We start from the raw sequence: 15021 nt of genomic DNA, 5'->3' as shown, positions 1-15021 counted from the left end.
GCGTCTTGCGTCTCTGTGTGGAAATGAACCCACCTAGTACTCGTGGATGCTCTCAAAGCCACATACTCTGAGCACTGAGTTTATTTGCTTGACTTGCTGGTGACCTTACCTTCTGCTGCTTGTCAGAACAGTGACATTTTCTGAAAACATCCCAGGGGTTGACGAGGTGACTCAGTGGCTAAGAATGCATATTACTATAAGACCTGAGTTTCCAGCACCCACATCATGGCTCACAACCACCTGTAACTCCAGCCAGGTGGATTCAGCGCCCTCTTCTGGTCTCTATCGACACTTGTGTACAAACCCCCACACAGACATCCTCATAATTTAAAATAATAATAAAAATAAACCTCAAAAGTGTCTTATTATATCCATTCATCATCTGATTTGCTGATGTGTGCCTGGAACTATATCTCGCATTCCTGAACTTTTGAATGGTTGAACATGACACTTCTGTTGTATTTGTCTGTAGTTTGAGTATAGAGTTCCTGTTTTATGTGGAGTGTAAGGACAAGAGAGCCACTGAGGCAGAGTGGGCCATACAGCCTTTGATATTATTTTGGCTAAGTCTCAGTTTACCTGACTGCAAAATGGGAATGAAGATGTCTTTTTAGGCTAGGTTCCCTGGAAAACTGATCAGGAAGTGTACTGAGGGGGCGTGGACTGGGCTATAGACACATGCCCTAAGCTGAACCCACCAGCAACATCCCCAACTGAAGTAAGGGGGCATTGAGACTCCTGCAGAGGACTGGTTGGCTACCAGTTCTCTCGGCTGTTGGGAATTGAGTGCCGTGGTGCCTGAGAGGATGAGTTAGGCAAAGTAGTTGCCATGCAGGGGACCTGCATAAGTAAAACCCTGGCAAGCAATTTAAAAAGAAAGGAGACTGTGTTTATTTTCTAAGTTGTGTTCATGTTTGTTGATGGGCCTGCTGTAGATGCTATGTTTGGAAATACAGTTATCCTCCATTTCCACGGGTTCAGCCAGCCACAGCGGGGAAGAATTCTAGAAGATTCTAAAACCCAATACTTGAAACTACTGAGCACCATGTTGAATCTAATCTCAAGGAAGACATGGGGACGGCCTGGTCTAGCCTCTGCTCTCCCCTGGACTGTCGGTCCTGCCCCAGCACTGTTCATGTGCTCTGTGGTGAGTCCCGCGGTGGCTGTCTCACTCCTGTCAGTCACCTTTGCGTCCATGTGACCAAAAGACCTCCCAGAGCCACTGGAGGGAGGGGGGGATTTGTTTGGTTCATGATTTCATCTGTAGCCATTTGGTCCTGTGCTCTTGGGCAGAGCATCAGGGCAGCAGGAGCATGTGGGGAGAAGTGCTCACTCCTTGCCAACCAGAAAGCAGAGAGAGCTCATGGGAAATAGTGGTATGCTTTAAGGGCCCGCCCCAGTGACCTGTCCTCCATTTAGTCCGTACTTAACATTTTCCCCCAAATAGTGCTCTGTCTGGAGAGCAAGTAATCAAAACACAAGCGCCCCCCCCCCCAGGACACTTCAGATCTAAGCCACCGTGTAGTAGACTTCCAGAGCCCCATTTTCTTGTCATTTCTACTTGAACCGTGCATAGCACCCCTCACTGTGCATGTCCTTTGTGTTGAATAAGCCAAGTCATCAGGAGAGGGCCCTGAGTCCAACAGGACGTGTGGAGGCTGTGTGCCATTTGTGGGTTTGCGTGTAACTGGGGTCCCAGGAGCAGTCCACGGTGAGAACTGAAGGGTGGAGTTCTGCGGGTGAGGGCAGCTCATCTAAGGCTTCAGGTGAGCAGTGTGGATGAGGCGGCAGCTCTGCTTTTCCCTCTGCTCACGGGCCAGACACAGCTCTGGCCAGTGCCTGGCATTGCTCTTGGTGCTTTCCAAATGCAAGGCTCTGCTGGGCACACACCTATTGGAGAGTTTGAGGCCAGCCTGGGCTACATAATGAGACCTGTCTTTAAAACAAACAAACAAAAAAACCAACTCTTTAATTCTCACAGCACTCCTTTGGGCAAACAGATGAGGAAAACAAGGCAAAGAGTGGGGTGTCTCAGCCACAGCTGGGGTGCAGTGGGTCCCTGGTCTGTCTGCCAGTGTTCTTAGTACCTTCCATGCCCATGGAGCTGGTGTTAGTTACTTCAGATGGTGGAGCAGAAAACGAGCATTTGCTCCTTTTACATGCGTCTTACCTAGGGATAAGACTGCAGCAGGGCCTGGAAACTCGGCACACCCAAGCTGATACGTTACCAGGAGTTCGCTGTGAGCTCCCCAGATGCCTCTGGAATTCCCTTGGACTCCTCAGGGTCCTCTGCTGATACATCTTTGCTGTCTCTCTTCTCTTGCCTTCCCCAGGGTCCTGGTCTCTGCAGACCAGCTGTTTCCATGCTTTACCTGCACACAGGGTCGAAAGACCCACTGTCCCCTTTGTCTCTTACTCCCCGACCCTGTCTTGCTCAAAGATCTGAATCACATGGTACACCTGGGCTTCCCCAAGGGCTAGAACAGGGCAGACCCAAGGGGTACCTTTGGTCAATGGGGCAGGTCCCCAGGATGCCAGCAGCACCCTGATTAAGGCCCAGCACCTCTGCCATATAGATTCTGTTCTCCTTCTGGGAATGAGGAATTGTAGCTCAAGCAGGAAGGATGGGCCCTCAGCAAGCTGCCGGCAGCCATCATCCCTGCAGGCTGCCTGCATGTGGCAGGAGCCAGGACAAGCGCAGGACAGGCTGCTCTGGTCCCCCAGGTTTTCTTCTGGATAGCTCAGGATCACACACTGTTGTGGGTGTTGGGCCTCTGGCGTAGCTCCTGGAAGTGGTGGTCAGTCTCCTTGGGGAGGTCTAGGCCCTGCCGGGACACTGACTTGGCTCTTTCTCTCTCTCTCTCTGTAGCCGGGTGTTCAAGACGGACATGGAACTAGAGGTTTTGCGCTACACAAACCGGATCTCCAGTGAGGCCCACCGTGAGGTGAGTTGGGTACCAGCTCTGGTTGGGGGGGAACAGTAATGACCTTGCCAATTGCTGGAAAGGAAGGCTGTATTCAGGCTCACAGTCTGTCATGGTCACTCGTGGAGGTGGGTGACTCCACAGTGGTGGAGCATGCAAAGACTTACATCTCAGCTTATCAACTAGGGTGGATAAGAGAGACTTGGGTGGAAGTGAGGCTGGACTGTAGCCCTCAATGCCAGCTCATCAGCACCCCCTTCCTCCCAAAGGCTCCGCAGCTCCCCCATGCAGCACCACCCACTGGAGACCAACTGTTGAAACACACCAGTCCATAGGGGACATTTCACATCTAAGCCATCACAGACTGAATCGCTGTGGGCAGGAGAACTGTTAGGGAGATAAATGTTAGTGACCAGAGCCTAGACACCAAAGCAGGAAGTTTCTCTCTTTCTTGGTGGGTGCAGGGAAGGGTTGAAGAGCCTCTGCTCCTTCCATCTTGAGGCACCTACCTCCATAAAGGTCATCATCCCAGTCCTCAGGAACTGTCCCAACCAAATGGTCCTACTTCCAAGAGAGCAGGGCTCTCCTTCCTGGCATGCTGGCGTTTCCCAGTCATGTTAAAGCATCTTTTGTCTGTAACTGTAATTTCCACTCCTATCAAGTGTTCTGTTGTTGCAATGAGACACCATGATCATGGCAAGTCTTATAAAAGAATTTAATTGTGTTAACTTGCAGTTCCAGAGGTTTAGTTCATCATCATCACGGCTGAGAGCATAGTGGCACACAGGCAGACATGGTGCTAGAGAAGTTGAAAGTTCTATATCTGGATCCAGAGGCAGCAGGAAGAGAGAGACTCTGGGCTTGGCATGGGCTTCTGTAACCTCAGAGCCCACCTCCAGCCATACACTTCCTCTAACTAGACCACACCTCCTAAACCTTTTAAAAAGTACCGCTCCTTGGTGACTACACATTCAAATCTGTGAGCCTGTAGAGACCGTTCTTATTCAAACCACAATACCACCATCTTTTTTTTCTTATTTTTTAATTTAGATTATTGTTTATTTGTGCCTGTGAGTATTTGCATGTGTGTCTATGTAATACATGTGCATATGAGTGCAGTGGCTTTGGAGGCCAGAAGAGGGTGATGGATCCTTTGGCGCTGGAGTTACAGACAGTTGTGAGCTGCCCAGTGTGAGCAGTGAAATCCAAACTCCAGTCCTCATGAATGAGCAGCAAGCACTCTTTAACCACTGAGCTGTTTCTTCTTTTCTTTTTGTTTTGAAAGACAGGGTCTTGCTATATATCCCAGGCTAGCCTTGAGCTTACCACGTAGCCTAGGCCATCCCAAAATTACAATCCTTCCACTGCACCTCCGGAGTGCTGGTATTACAGGTATGCTTTACCAAGTCTACCTACCCATCACCTGTTTTCCAAAAACATCTTCACCTGTGACAGACGCCAGTATTTCAAAGGCAAGGTGCCTGCCTGCTCAGAGACCATCACAGCTTGGTGACAGGGATGACAAGGATGGTTGAAAGGCCAGGTAATCTCTTGTCCCAGCGAATTTCTCTGTAAATAAAAATTAGGCAAAAGAAAATAAATAATAAATAAAATCCTTCCTTCCTTCCTTCCTTCCTTTTTTCTGAGGCAGGACTTCTTTGTGTGGCCCTGGCTGTCCTGGAACTCACTCTGTAGACCAGGCTGGCCTCAAACTCACGAGATCCTCCTGCCTCTGCCTCCCGAGTGTTGGGATTAAAGGATGTGCCACCATCGCCCAACATAAACCCTTTCTTAATATTCAGGATTTGCCAAACATCTTGGTCAGATCTTTTGTCTTTAGGTTGCTGGCCACCTGCAAGCCATAGCATGGCGTTTGTCAGCTTCCGATGAACGTGCTCCGCAATGGTTTAAATAAACTCTGCTAAAAGGTCCAATTTGTCACTTTTCTGCACCACTGTGCATGGATCTCCCCTCCTTTTTTTCTTTTAAAGAAGAGCTTTTGAAACAGTGTTATACATTATTTATAAGGCCGTGTTAGTTATCTGCTTAATACAAATGTCTTTGCTTAATACCCGCACTCTAGGTAATGAAGGCGGTAAAAGTGGGAATGAAAGAATACGAGATGGAAAGGTAAGCTGTGTGTCTCTGCGTAAAATGTAAAAAACCCCAGCTATTTATGTTCCCCAAGCAAGTAACAGATGAGGGGCTGGCGTGCAGACCAAGTGGGGATTATGTGCGGCGCTGGGATCCTGGGCAGCCATTATGGTCCCTCTGGTGGTGGTCACCTCTCTGGCTCCCGGCAGAGTGTTTGATGGTAATGGGCCTTGATAACTTTCCAGGCTGGTTTAGTGTCCCATCATTCCACTCTTGGACTTTGGTTTCTGTAATTTGTTGGGGGGAAACTTTACTAAATAGCCGCTATTGTGCCTCCAAAAGCCACTAGTAAAACAGCTTGCCGTTTTTATGTGTAAGCACCGCCATTATGTCTGCTGTGCTCTGGCGACTGGGTCGAGGGATGGTTAAGTGGCTCATAAAGCACCCTGGAGAGCCCTACCCGCCTTCAGCTCCAATTAGACTTGCCACACGCAGGTTGGCATGCCCGGGTACTTCCTGGGGCTGCCCAGCTCTGCTCCAGGACCCAGGGGTGAACTTACTGCTGCCCATGCTCAAGGAATCCCTTGGCTCAGATCAGACCTACCCACCCACATCCTGGGTCTCCCACCGGTGGTCACACCACTGGAAGCTCTGGGAAGTGACACTGGAGACATGAGTCACCCTACCCATCCCAGGTCCCCTGTCCTGGGAGGTCCTTGTGTCACTGGGTGTCCTGTATTCCGAGGGCTTCAGGTACTTCTTGATAAAAGATGATTATAGAGACCACCTGACCACACCCAGATCTCTGGCTCCTTTTTATTTTTTTATTTTTTTTAGACAGGATTTCCCTGTGTAGCCTTGACTATTCTGGAACTCGTTCTGTAGACCAGGCTGGCCTCAACCTCACAGAGATCCACCTGCCTCTGCCTCCTGAGTGCTGGAATTAGAGGCATGCACCACCACCATCCAGCCCAATTTCTGGCTTCTTATTAATTAGCCTAGTCTTGAACTTTTAGCTTCCGAGATTATAAACTATACAAACCTCTTTGCTTTATAAAATAGCCTGGCCTGGGTATTTTATTATAGTAACAGCAGAAGGACTACCATGCACCCCACACCTGTGACCTTGCCTGCTACATCGATGCCAGGAGCAGCACTGAGGCCCAGGTGGGGTCAGCAGTGGCCAGCATGACACATCTGTCCACTGTGGGCTTACAGATGGAGTTCTTTTTTAGAGTTTAACCCAGAAGGGTGAGTTGAGTGTCTCTAGTTTTCTCTTCTTGCCCTGAAGGGCATGGAATTGTTAAAATGGCTTTCCTCTGCTGATGTGATGTCCCAGGAGGGGGCATGTAACAGCTGTCCATCAAAGCTGAGGCTCTGTCTCACCAAGGACACTGGGGAAGGGCGTGCATAGTCTCTGATTGCAGTTTGCAGAGCATTCCCCGTCCCTCCTGAAGGATCTGAGGTGAGAAAAGAGCTGCTAGCCCAGGGAGGGAGGAGGACCAATGAGTCCCTCAGACTGGCACTGCCCCAGAAACCTGTTCTCAGTTGAGTTGACTCATAGTGACCCATAACAGATGCCTCAAATAAAAATAGCCAAGAAATCAGAGCAAGAATAGCTTACCTCAGTGTGGGCCCTCACAATCTCTGCCTGCCAGACAGCTGTGCCCTGTGCTGTTGGGGGTTGGCTCTGGAAGGGACCCTGAGACACTCTTCCCTTAGCTCCTGACCCTAACCCTGCTGCAGCTATTAGCAGGGCTACATGGGCTTTGGGTCTGTGACAAGGAATATCTTGGTATAATGGAGGGCTCTTGTTTTTCAGAAACCTACAGGACTAATGATAGCATAACGAACCCCGAGGTCCTCATCCATTGTTGTTCAGTTCTGTGTTTGTGGTTTGGTTTGCTGGCATACGTGAACAGCCCAGACATCATGTCATTTCCCATGTATGTATTTCAGGAGGTTTCTCAGTCAGTGAGACTTTTCCTTTTCTGTAACCACGCTGCCATTATCCCATCTAACCAAATTAGCAGTGTAAGCAGATTTCTGTACCTGAGCATCCTGCATCACAGATTCAGCCGCCTGCCATCTGTGGCTGGTACACACCATTTTTTTCTTTTAGCATGAATCAGTAAGTGAACATGTACAGACCTTTCGTTGTCATTTTTCTCTAAGCCACACAGTATAACAGCCATTTGACATAGTGCTGGGCCTTATAAATAATCTCCAGTTGAGCTGAAGTATTAGGGAGATGTTTGGGTACAAAGGATTTGGCCATCGGGGAGTCTGGTTGGTGTCCACAGGGTTCTTAGAGCCAGCCCCCTTCTTCTTCCGAAGACTGTCTGTGATTTAGTTAGTTGGTGTACTGTGTGTGAAGGCGCATGCACACCTGAGCGTGTCTGTGGAAGTCAGAAGATAATCTCTCTGACCCTTGAGTCCTGGGGACCCACCTGCTGTGGATCCTCTGGAAGACCACCCAAGCCCTCCCTCCAGTGCCCTGACTGTAATTTCTTAGGGTTATCATTTGCATTGGTCTGCATTGCTGTGAAACTTTTTTATTTTTGAATTTGTTTTCTTTAAGCTTAGATTCAAACAGAGCCTGAACATTGTACTAGGCTGTTGAATCCTTTTGGAACTGAACCTGGGGAGAGCTTTCAGGCTTCCTTGCCTTGGTGTCTAGATCCCTGAGTTATGGATAGCTTGAAGCTTGGCTGGCATGCTGGGAGATGTCTGACCAGGAGCACAGAGGGTGCCAAGTGGACAGATTTCCATGATGACCAGGTGGTTCTCTAACGTGTACAATGTGTGCCACATCACCTGTGTCCCCGATTGACTATCTAGAATTCTAGATTCTAGAGTAGTGGTTCTCAACCTGTGGGTTGCAATCCTTTTGGTGGTGGTGGGGGAGGTTGTCACATACCAGATACCCTGCATATCAAATATTTAATTACAGTTCATAACAGTGGCAAAATTACAGTTATGAAGTAGCAGTGAAATAATCTTATAACTGGTTAGGGGCCACTGTAGCACGAGGAACTGTATTAAAGGGTCACGGTGTTAGGAAGGTTGAGAACCACTGCTCTAGAGGAAAATAGTGTTTGTCCTGTGAGACTCAGCTAGTGGGAGCACCTGATCATTGGGTCTCTGAGATCTTAGTGTAAAGGGACTGGTGGAAGTGGGCGTGCCCACGGGAAGAGTGGAAGCAGTGATAACAGAATGAGATGAAAAGTCTACTGATGAAGCAGTAGGAGGATACTTGTCCATGGGTGTTATCTCATCTGAGGATGTGTGCCTACATTTCAAAAGGGCACACCTCTGCCCCATGAACATCTCTAGCCATGAATTGGACTAATTCTTAGTCCCAAGCTCTCTTCCCACAGGCAGGCCTGTCTGTCACTGCCTGGGTCACTTTCTGGCTCCATTGCATAGTCTGCATTCATGAGAACCCGAAGATGCCTCAGGAGCCGTGTCTCATCTTCCGGTGCAGTAGCTGGTGTCAGGAAACATGTCTGAGTTGTTTGGATGGATGCATGAGCGGATGGAGAAGAAAAGGATCTGAGCTATTTTTCTACCACCCTGCATGCCACTGGAGACTTCAGAATTACTCTCCTAAATTAGAAATCAAAGCCTTCTAAAGCAGGTGTTGTTGGCTACCCAGGGGACATGGCCCTTTTAACACAGGCTGGACTGCTGCCCAGGGTGGCCCAAGTGTTATGTGGGCAGTGGACTCAAAGTGGGACCAAAAGGAAGTAAGCTTCCTTTTTGTGTGTGCTGATGGAACCCTGCACTCATGGTGAGTATTCCTCAAACCTGCTGGCCACACAGAGGGGTTGGGGGTAGGCAGAAAGACTATAAGCCAGGACTGGAGGCTGGGGTGGAGGATGGCAGCGCCAGGACAAACAACTTCACAGATTCAGAGGTGCCAGCTAGAGATCACATTCTAAGCCTTGTCCCCCCCTTTTTTAATTATCAGAGATTTATTATACAATCTTGAAGGCATGTTTAAAAAAGCGTAAGCTAGCTGATGTCATATGTGAAGACACCACCTTCTCCTCTGTGCTTCGCCTGCCAGCAAGGAAATGAAAATCATTTTCCAAAATTGAGGTGCAGCAAATTGTGTTAAACCAATAAGATGTTAATGTTTGGACAAATCGGGCTCACCCAGCATCTGACTCCAGGCCCAATCAGGCGGTCCGTTTTACCACCTCGTATTATTTAATGTTAGTGGCATAACCGGCTTGTAGCCGGCTGGCACCGGGCTGGCAGCTGAATCAATTACCTGCAAACACTAATTTAGAGCATGCTCAATTGGCTGTGTAAGCAGGTCCCGGTTCACATTTAGTACAAGGAGATTAATAACTTGATGCCATTGACAACCTGGGACCTTAATTGGGATTGCTGTCTCCCTCACTTCCAGCTGTGAGGGGGCCGTTTGGGGCACTCAACAGCTAGGGGAGGGGTAGTGTGAGTAAAGACAGGTTCTGTGGGTATGACCTTGTTCCCATGGCCTTGCCCCCCCCCCCACTCCTCTCCCCTCCTGCAGGCATCCCTTTTAGCAGACCCTCAGTCCTGTCTGGAACCCCTCCACTAGGTCTGGGTTTTTCTGAGTTCCCATCACAGGCAATGGCTCACAGTGGTAGCCTCCTGTTTTCTTTTAGGCCCGTGTTAATGAAGAACTTGCCCAGCTGTGCCTTTTTAAAATTAAAGTCTTATTGCTTTTTCCTGCCCTTTGGACAGATGGAGTGAGTCATGTGTCATTTGTCCTCAGAAGGCCCGTTGGGTCCAAATTTGGGGAGCTGGGGTAGGAACATAGCCTGAGGGACTCCATCTCTTCATCACATTCATGCCACACCCCTAGACACACTAGACACTGCTGCCTTCCACACACATCCCTACACCCCCACGTATACACCATGCAAGCATGTCTTCTGTATGCCCACTGTGTACACACTGCAACAGCACATCTCCATACACTAGCGCACTCCCATCATACACCCCTAGTGGCCCCCTAACTTCACCCCCCAATTTGTCCAGTCCATCCAGGTCTCCAGGTGCTGGGGCAGTGGCAAAGCGTCCAGTGTGCAAGGACTCAGGTTGCAGAACCCTAGCCATATTTGCTTTAGGCAGCTCAGGTTCTTTGTGGGTAAGGATTAGGAACATTACCTCCAATAAGGACAGGAGGGAGGCTGGAGAGCCTATAGGCAAAGCCCCACTTGCTTCTCCCTGAGGTCCGAGCTGCAGGGGAGCAGGCAGCCTGCAGCAATGGACTCTATGAGCCCCAGTGCACCCCTCACTGTGTAGGCAAGCCCTGGCTGCTCTGACAGATTCCTGGAGCCATGAGCTTTCTTAGGTTCTCCTCTTCCTTATTTCCCTCCTCCTCTCCTTCCCCTTCCCTCTTCTTCTCCTCCTCCTCACTTCCTCACCTTCCTCTTATTTCTTTTTTGTTTTTGTTTGTTTTGTTTTTTGAGACAGAATTTTGGGGGGGGGGGGTGTAGCCCTGGCTGCCCTGTGTAGACCAGGCTGACCTCGAACTCACAGAGATTCACCTGCCTTTGCTTCCCAAAGGTGTGTGTCACCACCACCCAGCTTTCTTATTCCTTTCTTGTGTCTTGTGGAAATGAAACATAGGACCTTGGACACAGGCAGAACACTACCACTGAGCCATAACCCCAGCCTTTGCTTTTTTTCAAAATCTTACTATGTAGCCCAGGCTGACATGAAATTCAAAAGCCTCCTTGGCTTGCCCCACCCCCCACCAAGTGCTGATTTTAGACATTAGTCACTGTGCCTAGATACTTGCTTCCTTGTTCATCAGTCCCTGTAAGCATACCACCATCATCTCTGAAGAATGACCTGTGTGCCCACACTGTCCTCCTCTTGTTCTGCTGTCTTTACTGGGCATGAGGTCAGACCTGGCTTTGTGTGTCCATAGCCAGAGTTGGAAGTCCTCATGGGTCATTCAACAAGATTTGGTTTTGTTGGTGATAGGTCACTGATAGGTACTTCCTTCCTGGAAGGTTCTGGAGTTGCCCAGTTTCCCAATAAGGTACATTCTGACCTAATCTGGCTTCAGCCGGAGCATAACTAGGCACCAGTGAGGTTGTCCTTAGTTTACTGTTGTCCCCTCCCTTTTAAAAGATAGTTGGGTTTTGTGAAGAAGGAGTTTCTGGGGACAGGTATCGTGAGTGAGCAGGCTGTCTCAGACCTGGGCCCCATGGAAGAGATGATTGATTGATTGATTGATTGATTGATTGATTGATTGATTGATGGCCCTTCTCTGTGAGCCTGGTTATTGTCCATATCAGACACAGGTGCACTCAGCCAATGTTGTATACTGAGAGCTGTGTTATGGCTCATTTAAAAGGGATAGCCCACTGAGAGCCTGCATCTGGGTATGGGAAACCCTTCATGGCCTTGGTGGCCTGGTGTGGATTTCTTGCCTGTACTTCCTTGGTAGTCTGCCATGACAGAGGTCAGCAACACCCCCATCCCACCTCACCCGGAGTGCACACAGGCATTCGTGGTCAAGTGATGAACTAGTTCAGGCTTTGGAAACAACACCAATTGAAGCGGGCATCCTTTCCAGTACTAGAGGTGCTCCCGCCCCAGAACCTCAGTGAGTACCCAGGGGGCACCTTGTGGACCTGCAGTTTCATCACTTAGGGTGTCTGTTGATTTCAGATAAATGTTTATCAAGAGTTCAAGGAAGCTGTCTTCACGACTTGCTTGGAGATTGTATCAGGAAAGGGTGTGGAGTGTTATCAGCTGCCGTTTAAGCATCTCCCTGGTGGGGGAGATATTCAGGAACCTTTCTGTTTTATTTTTTCAAATGTCTTTAACATTTTTATTTTATCTCTGTTTATGGGTGTGTCTGTGTGTGGTGTATGTTAAGGGAGGGGTGCCCCCAGAGCCCAGAAGAGGACATCAAATCCCCTGGGACTGAAGTTGGAGGTGGTTGTGAGCCACCTGATGGGGTCCTGGGAACCAAACTTAGGTCTTCTGTAAGAGCAGGAAGTGCTTTTAAGAACAGTTTTAGTCCCAACTCTGTCTTCACCTTTGCTGACGTTGCTATGGAAGCATCACTGATAGTGAAGTTATTGCTAGCTAATCTGCTCTAATTTCCTTAGTTCTCTCCCAGTGTCCTTTTCCTGGCTGGGGAAAGCCTATACAATCTAGTTGTACTGTTCCCTGGAGCTCTTCTGAGCTATGACAGTCCCTCACATTGCCCTTGTTTGTGGTGACCTGATAGTTTCAAAGAGTCACGCTTGGACGATGGGAAAGATGTCTCCCCAGTTTAAGCCCCTCAGGCTGACAGTGGGGCTGTGTGATACCAGGAAGAAGATCCGAGGTGAAGTGCCACTGTCATCAGAAAAGAGCAAGTCCACCTGCTGTCACATGACACATCCCGTCACCTGCCTTTGTCTGGTTTCTCCCTGTGAGGTCACTCCCATCCCTTCACTCTGCCAGAAGGCTCTGGGCACAGGCTGCACTTAGGCAGCAGCCAGTTCGGGAGTCAGTTCCCCTCCTCGAGGAGCCGCATGCCTTATTTATGAGGCCTTGGAGCACGGTGCTCTCTTCTCTCCTGGTTATTTATTCAATATTTTATACGTATATCTATTTAGACTCTTGGATGTTTTATTTTAGATTTTGGAATGTAATCTGGGCCCAGGCTATTCATCTCAATGTTTCAGTTATTCTAACTTTGAGAGTTGAAGGCTCTTTCTTTTGGCTCTTGTGTCCCTTTGATACACACCTGTCATTTTGCTTTCAGAGCACTCCCTTGGCTTTCTTTCTGATTGAAAGATGCTCCAGGCTCATCTTGTTTATTCTTTGTTCAAGCCCTGAGGGAGACGTTCCTCTAAGGAATGCTAGTTACTGTTACTAGAGAATCATGCCAGAAGCCAGGATTGGGGACTGGAGAGACCTGCTGCTCTTGCAGAGACCTGGGTTTGGGTTCCCAGCACCCACATGGAGGCTCACAGCCATCTGTAACTCCAGTTCCAGGGGATGCGTGGGCACCTGCGTGTGCCCCCCCCCCATTTATGCGTACACATAAAATAATGACTAATTTTTTTTTAAAGAGCGCAACCAAGATTTAGTAGTGGGCATGCCTCGGGTGATTGATGGTAAACTTCTGCCAGAGCCAGTACAGCTTCCCAGCACACACTCTGCTTCGCTGGGGCACGTTGCTGTTTTAAAGTAGCTGAAATTGGGGGATGGGGGAGGGTTGTTGTTTTGTGGTTAGCGTTCCTAGAGACAGGTGTTCTAGGTTTGGGTCCCAGCTGTGTGATGTTGGGCAGGCTGTACCTCAGTTTTCTCCTTTGAAGTCTTTACTAATAACCCTTTATAGCCTGGTCGAGTGAACTCAGTGAGTTAGATACTGGTATAGAGAACAGGTCAAATCAGCAACTCTTACTAGCCACCATATGGGGTCGCCTTATTAGCATTCTCTACTTGCATTTTAAACAGTCCCAGAACAGAAGATTTAGCTCCAAATGCTTCTTTTTTCCCACCCCCTACCCCTTAGCCATATTTTAAGATCATAGTTTGGGGCAAGACCACCTCTGCCCCCAAGTTTCTTTCTTGGGGAGAGCGATATATAAAGCGTAGGGCTTGACTGTCCCTTGAAAGGATAATAGAGGCTGGGCAGTGGTGGTGCATGCCTTTAATTCCAGCACTTGAGAGGCAGAGGCAGACGGATCTCAGTGAGTTTGAGGCCAGCCTGGTCTACCAAGTTAGTTCCAGGGCATAGGGAAACCCTTCTCAAAACCAGAAAAGAAAGGGAGGGAGGGAGGGAGAATGGAAGGATGGATAACATCCCTGTGGTGTGGGTGGTGGGTTTTCCTGCAGAGCTGACTGTTCAGGCTCCCCTTGGAAGGTCAGTGCATGGAAGGGTTTTGCTTTCACCAAGGATTTTAAATGATGCATTCTAGTCTCCCAGGTTAAATTCTCTCCTCCATATCCCTAGTCATATGTCCTTTCACTTCCCCCACTGTGGATCCACGTTCCTCCTCTATTGATGAGTTTGTAACAATTGGATCTGCTCTATTGATCTTTTCATACAATCTGTTCTTAAATTTCTTTTCTGGTTCTGTTGTTTATTTGACTCATGGATTTCCAATTTCATCATTAACTCCTTTCTCTTCCCTTTCCAAAGTGGCTTTTGAACATCCATCTTTTAACCGTTTAGATGAATCTTAGTTCTTTCTCAATTCTCTGGTAATAAATAGATTTGGGCTAGTTTTTTACTATTGAGCACAGCTTTGGTCATATTCTAGTGAGTTTTGATTGATTTGTTTTTTGACCCGAGAAATGTACTAATTTGTTTCAGATTGATGTTTTTGGATTTTTCTTGGTTAACTTTTTGTTATTAGTTACTGGGTTTGTCACCATTTGTAATAAGAAAATGTGGTCTTTGTTTTAAAAAAAAAACTAATTAAATTCACTTTAAGATTTTTCTTCCTGTCTTATAGTATTTTTGTCAGTATTTTAAAGAGTACTGAGACTTGTTTAGTTTTTAATTTAGAGTGGATATTTTGGTGCACACCCATCGGGTTTCTAGTCTCATCTGGTTCCCTTCCTCTTATCTCCTTACATTTGCCCTCAGACCAAGAGATATACTTTATGAGTTCCCCTCGTGAGTGCTGGGTTTGTACGCTCATTTCCGAGACAGGCAGTTGGAGGTATGCAATATGGCTGCTGCATGTTATGTGTTCATTGTAGTCCACCTTTTCACATAGTGCCATAAATCCCTTTTAAACTATTTAATCAGAGCCCTTGATTTTATTTGTATCTGATTTTCTTGTTGGTATTATATGCTTTCATTGTGTTATAGTTCCTGATGCATCTTTGTTCTTTTGTTTGCTTTGGTTTTGTTGTTGTCGTTGTTATTTTATTTTATGTTTTTGTTTTTTTGAGACAAGATCTTGCTATAGGGCTGGAGCAATGGCTCAGAGGTTAAGAGCATTGCTTGGTCTTCCAAAGGTCCTGAGTTCAATTCCCA

At 47.9% G+C, this 15021-nt stretch overlaps 1 protein-coding gene across 1 annotated transcript in view; it reads left to right on the top strand.

Annotated features, from left to right (window-relative positions):
• Positions 1-15021, top strand: part of Pepd (peptidase D) — a 145914-nt gene that overhangs the window by 62236 nt on the left and 68657 nt on the right. The window contains exons 8-9 of the mRNA XM_075984511.1: positions 2870-2945; positions 5008-5054. Of these exons, the coding sequence (XP_075840626.1) occupies positions 2870-2945; positions 5008-5054 (123 nt within the window). The remainder of the gene's footprint in view (positions 1-2869; positions 2946-5007; positions 5055-15021) is intronic.

Source organism: Microtus pennsylvanicus, chromosome 1 (genome assembly GCF_037038515.1).
Source record: "Microtus pennsylvanicus isolate mMicPen1 chromosome 1, mMicPen1.hap1, whole genome shotgun sequence".
NCBI lineage: Eukaryota > Metazoa > Chordata > Mammalia > Rodentia > Cricetidae > Microtus > Microtus pennsylvanicus.
The sequence above is the reverse complement of the archived record's forward strand: the minus strand, read 5'-3'. Positions and strand labels throughout refer to the sequence as shown.